Below are 11,228 nucleotides of genomic sequence, written 5' to 3' on the forward strand. Positions count from 1 at the left end.
AATGCTCTTATGAAACAGAGAGGTGTTTGGGAGCCAAATGTGCAAAAGCTCTACCTTCTTTGGACTTTGCTATCCTAGGAACTACCAAAAGTCCAGCGTTTTATGACCTTAGGGAGCGTGATGGATTGAAGCGTGGTATTAGATACGTAGGAGCTAAATCATTAGTAATAAGTAATAATATTTTGTTATATTTTCTTGTCAAAATAAAGTTAATTTAGAATTATTCAGCTTTTTAGAACTATGCACAAATGGCTGGCGCTCATCTCAGCAAATCAGTTCAACCGAACACAGACAACATGATTAATATTCATGAACCCAGAAGCTCATCAATCCGTAGTGCATTGTATATTGTTATGGTAGTATTATCTTTTAATACTAATTCATAATAACTATTACTATTATTTTTTACAGAAACCCTGAATGACAATATCTTAAGCATCACCACCAGTCTGAAGTTCAGTTAAAATGACATGTTTACCAAGTTTTAGTTCTAATAATTAAAGTTCTATCATTAAATTGTGATTAATTGTCATAATACCATAAAATAATGCTTGATTGACCAAGAATCTAAGATTTAAGAAGCTGTACCATTTTACAAAGATAAGCTGATTGAAATCATGTGTGTGTGTGTGTGTATAAAGTAGTATATCAGTCTGGCGACTAAACTAAAAGAATGTACTAGCCAATGGCAATTATATTGCCAAGCTGTGTGTAGAGGGTTGCCTAGGACGCTCCCAGAAAATAGTCCAATTATTAACAAAGAGCAGTTTCTGTTCTTTAAACCATGACAATAACCATTAATTAAAAGTAAAAAGAAGTGCAGATAATGAGCAGCTGATGGTATCACTGACAGGAACATTTGACAGCCAACAGTCTTTAGAGAACATACCATATAAAGATCATGACTAGTATTTCCTGGAGGGGGACTGGAGCTGTTTCTAAGAAAATGACACCCACACACACACACACACACACACACACACACACACACACACACACAATATGGAATAAAAAAAAATTAAAAGGTAACTGCAACTCGTTATCTCACAATTTTGACTAAATAACACAATTAAGACTTTATATCTCACAATTCTGACTTCATAACATGCAATTGTGACTTCATATTAAAGTATGACTTTAAAACTCACAATTGTGAGTTTACAGTTCTGAGAAATAAAGTCAAAGTTGTGAGTTTATGTCATGCAGTTCTGACAAAAAGTCATCATTTTGAGAAAAAAGATTTGTGTCAGAATTGTGTCATAAAAAGAACCGTGCCTTTTCTTAATTTTATTTACTGATGGACATGTGCTTTCATACAAGATCAGAAATATTTGTAATCTCTGCTTTGCATATATTGCACAATTTTCAAAAATGCCACAACCTACTATAAATAATAATAATAATAATAATAATAATAATAATAATAATAATAATTATTATTATTATTATTATTATTATTATTATTTGATTGTATGATTGATTTATTCATTCAACTCTCTTTTTCTTGTATTTCACTCAAGTTTCCATGTCCCTTATTCTGTCCCTTTAATATCCACGTTTGTCCTGTATTTTCCATTTCTAAAGTTGGCCACCCTAGCAACAGATGACAAACCCTCTTATGCTGAAAGGCGGTTGGGCTAGTTTTATTACCAGTAGGTTGAATTATTTAGAAATCCCTGGCAGAGCTGGAGGGTTCTATTTTCTCACGGTCTACCTGCAGAGCTTCTTCATTTACAGCAAAGGGAACCAAGAGCATTCGTTTAATAAAATCAACATTTATATATTTTTATATATTTTGAAAATGAAGAATCTATTCATTTTCCTCATGATTTTGCCCTACCACGGTAAGACATTAAAATGTTGAATTCTCTTCCATTTCCACCTATAATTACATTTTATTCGAAGGAGATGTATTATTATTGTATTTTGCCCGCAGTGTGTTTTGATTGAACACTGTAGACATTTATTTGCTATCATCTCACGATGTGACGCACTTACAATGTTATTGTTTCACTTTTGTCACGCAGACATTATGGTAAAAATATCGAAAATGGGGACCGTCTAAATGCCCGGATCAAGTGAATTTTGCAAATTGAATGTATTTTTAACTGCGTCATGATGCTCCGGATGCCTATAGCTTTATTAAACGTTTATATATTTAACAGATTTTACATTAAGTAAACAATTAAGCCTACACCCACAAACTTATATTAGTTTTTGACAGCGTTGAGTTTGGCATTACGCTGTTTCCAAGCACTGAAAATGTTAACAGCGGGATTGTAAAACGGTACGTGTACTTTTGTGTGCATTTTTTTTACCCAAAAAATGAAGTACGGAGGATGCGGTTTCTTCTTTAATGGTTCAAACATTAAACCATTTATAAAAACTTTTAGCTTCGATATTTTTTATGATCGTAAACATACTGTACACATACTGGCTTAAACAAATTGCACTGTAAGTCATTTTGTATAAAAGTGTCTGCTCAATGCACAAACGTAAATGATCTTAAAGTGCCCCTTTCCGAGGTATTGTTTTGGGAGTCTTCTACAATAGGTTTACATACATCAATTTTGTGTTTCATGAAGATGTTGGACCAGTGATCTGCATTCTTCTGACTTCCATTTTGTCATGTTCATGAAACCAGTTTGAGATGATTTAAGCTTTGTGACGTGGTGCTTTATCCTGCCCATTCTCCTCTGACCTCTGACATCAACCAAGCATTTTTATCAACACAACTGCCGCTCACGGATATTTTCTCTTTTTCGGACCATTCTCTGTAAACCCTAGAGATAGTTGTGTGTTAAAATCCCAGTAGATCAGCAGTTTTTGAAATATTCAGACCATCTGGCACCAACAACCATTCCACGTTCAAAGTTCTCCATTCTGATGCTCGGTTTGAGCTTCAGCAAGTCGTCTTCACCACATATATATGCCTAAAAGCATTGAGCTGCTGCCATGTGTTTGGCGGATTAACAATTTGTGTTACCAAAGCAATTGAACAGTTGTACCTAATAAAGTGGCGGGTGAGTCTATATATGTTCTGGCTTACCATCTAGTGGCAAAATATAAATATTTTTGGCCTTATGCCAAACTTACTTGCTGACCTCTGCCATAGGGTGTCCAATTTTTCATTTTAGCGTTCAGAAGGGTGCTCATGATCCCCCCTCTATGGCCGTTATGTTCTCTTGATCAGCACTTGAATCTGCAAACTCGCACTGCAAATTGCTGCACAGCAGCAAACTTCTAGCCGACAAAACATCACGAAAGTGCGGACTCAGAGGAAGACTGCAAGGTTTTAGGGTAGGCTATCATTTGGGACAAGGCTGACGTTTTGTGTCCTTCATTCGGCTAAATTTTGAAGGATGCATGGGATGTATCCTCAGCAACCTTCAATCACCCACAATCCTTTGTACCCACTCCATTTCATGAATATAAGCTAGCGGAAAAGTGAGTTAGATCTACAAGTGAGATCTGTCCATTTTTACTGCTCTTAATTCACTCCTCTACAGATGCCTGCTCTCAGCTTTTCAAATAAGACTTTTGATTGACTGGCTGATATTTCTCATTCTGTCCTTCTCTTAAGTCCTGCCCCTTTGAAACTTCTGTTTTGGAGTGTGTGAAGTGTGAAGCACTTGAGAATAGACAAAGGAACATCTCATTGGTTTTACTGAACGAGTGTGTAATAAGTGTAAAATTCATCATGAAGACAAGAAAATAGTTGGTCGCATGTATTCACAAATTTATGTATAGAGAAAGAGGATCAAATATGAATCAGTGTGTTGAATGATGTGTGTTACATTATGAATACAGAAAAATTTCTCATAATCTTTAGGTAGAAACATATTTCACTGCATTTTTCGGTTGTGTTTTTGTTTGACTTATGATTGTTTGTTCATTTCTTCTTCAGGTTCATCTGGAGTTACAGATGAAAAATCAGTGTCAGTGAATGAGGGAGAATCAGTCACTCTGCACACTGGTGTTAAAACAAACCAACAAGAGGAGATTGCATGGTATTTTAATAACTCTCGCATTGCTCGAATCATTGGAGATCAGAGTGATATCTGTACAGATGTTCAGTGTAAAGAGAGATTCAGAGACAGACTGAAGCTGGATCATCAGACTGGATCTCTGACCATCATGAACACCAGAAACACAGACTCTGGAGAATATAAACTAGCCATACTCAGTCACAGCAGCGGCAGTGACAAGATCTTCAGAGTTGCTGTTAATGGTGAGTCACTTAATAAATGTTAATAAGGAGATTATACATGTTTTAAGTACATCATTTATATGTTTCCCACTTACCTGTGTATTCACATAAATGATATAGATAATTTCTTTAAAACACATTTAGTGTTGATTTGTAATTTGTAATTTATTTGTGGCTTGATTTAAGTTTTAACAGTTTTGCAGTTGTGCTCTGAAACAATGACAGTTTCTAATCGTATAATATCTGGTTTAAGCTTCTTTTAGTTGTGTATTCAATGTAAAATCAGTATGTCAAATGTTTTTTTTTTTTGTAAATATAAAACTTGGATAAATGTTGTTTGTCAGATTCAAAGTCAAGAAAGGTTTGTACAAGTGCACTCATGTTTAAAGTCTCTCAGGTTATGCAGGTTTTTTCATCAGCAGAGATCCTCCAGCAGATGTTGGTTTGTGTTTCAGATGGGCCTTCTGCTCGACGAGGTGAAATGAAGACCAAGTCTGTAGTGGAGGGAGAATATGTCACGTTAGATCCTGGTGAAATAAACCACCCAAATGTTGTGATGACGTGGTATTTTAATGAGACTCTCATCGCTGAAATCACTGGAGATCAGAGTGAGATCTGTTCAGATGTTCAGTGTAAAGAGAGATTCAGAGACAGACTGAAGCTGGATCATCAGACTGGATCTCTGATCATCACAGACACCAGAACCACAGACTCTGGAGAATATAAACTACAGATCAGCAGCAGAAACAACAACAGTAGCAGTGTTGTTGTCACCAGTTTAAAGAGCTTCAGCGTTTCTATCACCGGTGAGCATAATTCTATGCATTTCAGTGCATTTTAAAATACATTTATGTGTTTTATATCAATCCAAGAGAGCTTTGAGCCAATAGCAGCTTTTCCACTGCTGGGCCAGTGTTAGCCAGGGCTAACAATGAGCCACATGCAGCCTGTAGCCTCGGACCTTTAGCTGGGAGGTCAAAATCAAGCTGTTAAGTTTTTCTGACAGCTGAATGATGTGTTGCTATTTTAGGTGATGTTCTCAAATAACACAGTAGAACTAACCATTTATCAGTTAAAGCAATATCATACAGCTGATGACTAAAGCAGAAAAGTGAAAAGCTTGAAAAAAAAAAAAAAAAAAATTGTCAAATGGATTATAATTTGCTCTCTAGTAATAATGACTTATTTACTCTTTCAGTTGCAGGTTTGTCTGCAGGTGGAAAAGCAGGAATATGTGTTGCTGTCCTGCTGATTATAGCTGCATCTGTTTGTGGGTTTTATTTCTACAAGCGTCGAGTAAATAAAAAAGGTGAGTATTACATTAGATGGGAAGTCTGTTTTTTATTTTCTCTGTGAACTGATTCTTTCAGACCACTTGTTTCAAAAATTCAGTTCAAAAAGTGATTCAGTTTACTAGCTGATCATTTTTTTTGCCCCAAATTGGGTAATTTAATACACAATCTGTCAAAACCTGTATTTTCCTATAAGTACTTTGTAATCAATGTCCCTCGCGGTTGAAGTCATTGGTCCCAATACATTTTATTTATTATAATTTCCGCTGTTCATCATTAATATAGATATATATAATTCTGTCAAATTAGAAATCGTGATTAATTGCATCCAAAATAAAAGTTTCTGTTTACATAATATGTGTGCGTACTGTGTAGATTTATTATGTATATATAAATGCACACACATGTATATATTCAAGAAAAACTAAGTTATGTTTATATATAAAAAATATTTCTATATAATTTATATGAATATAAATATATACGTGTAAATATTTTCAAAATATATAATGTATGTGTGTGTATTTATATAGACACATGATAAATATACACAGTACACGCACAAATATTATGTAAACTGTGACGGGAGGAGCACAAGACAGACACAGTGGGCATGGCGTCAGGCCTCGAGAGGCTTTTATTAAAAGAAAATAAGAAAAAGGAGGGAATAAAAGTGGCCAAAGGGGGAGAGTGTCCAAAACAAACGGGATCTGGTGTCCTCGTCGTGCTGTGGGGTTCGTGTGGGTCGAGCAGTGTTCATGAAGGAAGGGGCCAGGTAAGGGGTGGAGTCCGGCAGCCGCACATGCTCCCCTCTTCGGTCCAGGGGCATCATGGCCCGGCTGCATCCTGCTCGTCGTGGTGCTTGCCACGAGGACACCAGTGTGCATGCACGGGGAAGGGACCGGTCTGCCGAGGAGAGGCGCATTGGGCTTTTAAACAGCGGCGGTGATGAGGCTCCATTCACATCAGGTGTGCCCCATCACATGCTGCCAGCCCTGACTCCTCCAGCGCCCCTTTTCTCACATACCCACTCCAGTCGAGAGCATGGTGAAGGGCGGAGATTTAGGACGGGGTGCCGATGACAATCAGGGAGGAGGCAGCTGACTCGTCACAAAACAAAACTTGCGATTAATCACGATTAATCATTTGACATCACTTATATATATACTATATATATATTATATATATATATATATATATATATATATATATATATATGTATGTGTGTGTGTGTATGTATGTATTTACCTTAATTAACCAAAGTAGTTTGTGTTTAATTGAGTTTGTTATTGTTTGTTTAAACAGACACCGGGACGCAGCACAATGATCAGGTAAGATACTATGAGCACTGAATCAGTTTACCTACAATAAATCAGAATTAATGTCTTCAAGTTGGCACTGTTGGACAGCACTGTTCTTACAGTTTACTTCACAATAAACGATGGCGTGGATACATTTTCATTATTATGTTACTATATAATTCCAATAGTTGATTTAATAAGATTATTATGATAATAGTTTAAATAGTTTTATTGTTTAAGTGCACTTTTGGCCACAACTGTATCTTACTGTAGTATAGAAGATGACAGTGTAAGGCAGTTGATCATATTCATTAATATTTAACAAAAGAACACCATATATTCTGCAAACATAAAAAGAAATACACTTGCATTTCCTTGCAGTCTTGCAGTCTATTTTTTGGTGTAAGTGAATCATTAGTTCTGTTTATGTCTTTACCTTCTGTGAATCTGTTTTTTTAAAGGGCGAATGATGTTCATGGTGGTCAGAGTGGGACTCCACTGATGGATGATGCTCATGAGAGGTCCATTAATCACACTAATGCTCCAGTGGAGAACACCATCAATGAATCGTCCTGTAATCACACTGATGCTCCAGTGATGGACACTCCTAATGACTCGTCCTCTAAACACACTGAGATTGAGCCTGCGGCTGCCAGTGAGACTTAACATTACTAATTATTTTGATCATGGCGGGGGGGACCCCAGTTGCTCCTATTAAGAGCTGCCCACTGCTCCGGGTGTGTGTTCACGGTGTGTTCATGCATAACACATGCCTGTGTGGATCACCATAGACATAAACTTAAAGAAGTGGCTCCAGCTATAATGTTCTTCCGTGGGATGCGTGCACTTCTGTTTATTAACTGCTAGAGTGCCAAAAGTTACATAGTGCTGCTTTAAAAGTTACCCGTATCTGATATCTGCATTTCCACTACAAGGCCTTTACTTGAAAAATGCTAAAGTTTACACAGTTGTCAAGGATAGGCAGACTGAATGTAGACATTTTTTCAAAAGTTTATGTTTTGGTCCATTTACACTTAAACACAACCCTGGAGTTTTCAAACTAAAAACGGGGTCTGCAGCATTTTTGAAAGCCTCTGTATATTCAGAGGATCGAAAACGCCAGAGTAGTGTAAACGACAGGCATAACCTTAGCAAAAGTTATGTAAAACAAAAATGCAGTAGTGCAATCAGGGCCTTAGAATGCTGACTGTTTCTATAGCAGCTGGGACAACCAGCAGCTGGAGTGATGCAATGACTTTACAGATGAGCGGTTGGCTTTATTATTCAGAAGACATTGTTTTTGTCGATAGAGTGGCCATATTGGGCATTGCATTTTCCCCTGTTCAAAACTATATGAGTGACACATCTTGTGTATTCTATAGTCGTTGGTAATATCTGATCTGTGGGCTTACATGGCAGGTGCATGCACAGATCTGATTCATATCAGATTCATCTTCACATATGAATGTGGCCTGAAACCAATCTGAGGGTATCCGAATCCATGTCCATCATGGGTCATATCCTATCTGTACCAAATGAGAAGAAAGAAAATCTGAATTGGGTGATTTGAATCATGCAGTGTAAATCTATCCTTATAAAATGTACTTTGGTCGATCGGATCACAAGTTAGATGAGGGAAACATTCCTGTTCAAACTTGTCTCTTCTGTCCACTTTCGACCACTTCAGTCCTGATTTCTTTTGAGAGGAGGGTCTGTGGGCCTTTTCTGAACGTTTCAGTCCTGTTGAAGTGTTCTGTTACGGCCCGTCACAATCTAATCTAGAACTCGGTACTCATGTATTGTTTACTGCCATGATGGCACGTCTATTTGACATCTGTTTTTACATCTGCAAGACTTGAAAAAATTAATATGTCACATTGTGTCAAAATAACCGTCTTGGCGAGTATCCTCATAAACATTCTGTTACGTCTTAAAAGAACGTAAACAGCAAGAAATCACGTGTGTCATTATTATAGATCCACTCAGTCTTAGTGACCGCTGTGACATTAATGTAATTTAAACAACAAAAGACCGAGTGAAAGTCATTGTTAGACCTGACTGAAGAACTTCAAGCACTGGTATTTTAATGACTCTGTCATCGCCGAAATCACTGGAGATCAGAGTAAGATCTGTTCAGATGTTCAGTGTAAAGAGAGATTCAGAGACAGACTGGAGCTGGATCATCAGACTGGATCTCTGACCATCATGAACACCAGAACCACAGACTCTGGAGAATATAAACTACAGATCAGTAGCCGTAGCAGCAGTGTTGTTGTCACCAGTTTAAAGAGCTTCAGCGTTTCTATCACCGGTGAGCATAATTCTATGCATTTCAGTGCATTTTAAAATACATTTATGTGTTTTATATTAATCCAAGAGAGCTTTGAGCCAATAGCATTGTTATGTAAAACAAAAATGCAGTAGTGCAATCAGGGCCTTAGAATGCTGACTGTTTCTATAGCAGCTGGGACAACCAGCAGCTGGAGTGATGCAATGACTTTACAGATGAGCGGTTGGCTTTATTATTCAGAAGACATTGTTTTTGTCGATAGAGTGGCCATATTGGGCATTGCATTTTCCCCTGTTCAAAACTATATGAGTGACACATCTTGTGTATTCTATAGTCGTTGGTAATATCTGATCTGTGGGCTTACATGGCAGGTGCATGCACAGATCTGATTCATATCAGATTCATCTTCACATATGAATGTGGCCTGAAACCAATCTGAGGGTATCCGAATCCATGTCCATCATGGGTCATATCCTATCTGTATAATTTAAACAACAAAAGACCGAGTGAAAGTCATTGTTAGACCTGACTGAAGAACTTCAAGCACTGGTTTTATTTTCTATATTTATTCTATTGTATTTATTTGTGCTATTGGTTGTGATTTGTTTATTTGTTTTTATTGTATTTCTTGACCGCACTTGAGATGTTACAAAAAGGTTCTTTAGTTAACATTAGTTAACAAACTAAGAATGAACAATACTTCTAAAGCGTTTATTTATCTTAGTTAAAAATGTGATGTGGACTGAAATACTGTCAAACTAACAAAAAGTGTACCAGACTGACATGCATACATATGCAGCGCATTGGCCCTCCAGGGCAAGATATGAATAACCCTGGTTTATAGTATTGTATTGAAGTTGCAGCATTGTTAAAAAACGACACCGAAAGACCTATAAATGCTTTGACATACCAGTTATTATATCACATTTGAGGACATGCATTTATAGTTGCTAGCATTGGCTGTTTACGATTAAATGTCGCCCAGATGTGCGCACAGCTGCAACAGAAGAGATGCAGAAAAACTGATGCTGCAAGTGTTGTTAATTTATATTGTTGATGTTATTACAAAAGACTGATATTATGTTGTTATCGTTTTTTTGTTCTTTACTTATCCAGCATCTAACCAAGCAAGCTGCCATTAAGAAGAACCGTATTTATACAATAACACCAACCAGAGTTAACCAGCTTGAGAAATCATTTACTTCATTACATTCTGTATGCATGAACGATGAGGGTTGTGTCCGAATACTGAAATAGCATGTGAAACACCTAATGCCTTTCTTCTCAGGAAAAGTGCAACAGCACATGATAAAACAACAACAAATAGTCGTTTTATAGTCTTCATGCATTTTATATATATGTTTTTTGTATTTTTTGCATTGTATTTGTACTTTTGTACTTTTAAGTTTTTGAATGTTTTTATACAATTTATACAATTGTGTTTTTCTGTAATAAATGAAATTAAAACATCAGCTTGAGTGGAATCTGTTATTATTCTTTTTTTTACTATTATTAAAAAAAATAAAAAATAACTGAAATAAGTTAAACTGAGTTGTTAGAGCAATCTTTCTGTGTGTGTCTGTACTCTGGAATGTAATTTCAAATGTGATGGACTGAAACCTTCACCTTTAAAGGTTTTAGGTTTTTACTATTACACATTCCAGTGCTACAGTATATTACGCTTTGCTTTTAGTACGCTCAGTTTATGTATAAATGAAATATTATGCAATTTATTACAAAATGTTTATACTGTCTTTATAAAATAAAATAAAATAAATAAATAGAAATTGACTAGTAGTGAGTGACCATTAATAATAACCCTAATATACTGTAAGCAATGATATATGACTGAGCAAAAATATATATTTTTTAATAAATAAATAAATCTATCTAATACATTATTACAATAGCTTACCCTTACTCTTGCCTCTTTAACTTTATTGTAAACTTTATTGTATTAAATTTAAATCTCTTATATTTTTTTTTTATTGGGTTAGACTAGAACTAAACACATGTGGCCTATATCTATTAAACAGTCATACATTAACCATTACATATGAATATTAGTTTTCTAATGCATATTTTTTTTTATTTTAGTGGACTGTATCGGGTGAAACTTGTGCTGTTGTTAGAGA

The 11,228-nt window shown here is 36.1% G+C and overlaps 1 protein-coding gene across 1 annotated transcript; it reads left to right on the top strand.

The window, feature by feature from the left end:
• Positions 1-1,484: 1,484 nt before the first annotated feature.
• On the top strand, positions 1,485-7,173 carry LOC113039542 (uncharacterized). The gene is made up of 5 exons (XM_026197446.1): positions 1,485-1,844; positions 3,908-4,231; positions 4,666-5,016; positions 5,409-5,519; positions 6,808-7,173. Exons 1-5 carry the CDS (start codon positions 1,604-1,606, stop codon positions 6,852-6,854), a joined length of 1,074 nt encoding a protein of 357 aa, XP_026053231.1. The 5' UTR covers positions 1,485-1,603; the 3' UTR covers positions 6,855-7,173.
• The last annotated feature ends 4,055 nt before the right edge of the window (positions 7,174-11,228 follow it).

This window comes from Carassius auratus, chromosome 22 (genome assembly GCF_003368295.1).
Source record: "Carassius auratus strain Wakin chromosome 22, ASM336829v1, whole genome shotgun sequence".
Taxonomy (NCBI): Eukaryota; Metazoa; Chordata; class Actinopteri; order Cypriniformes; family Cyprinidae; genus Carassius; species Carassius auratus.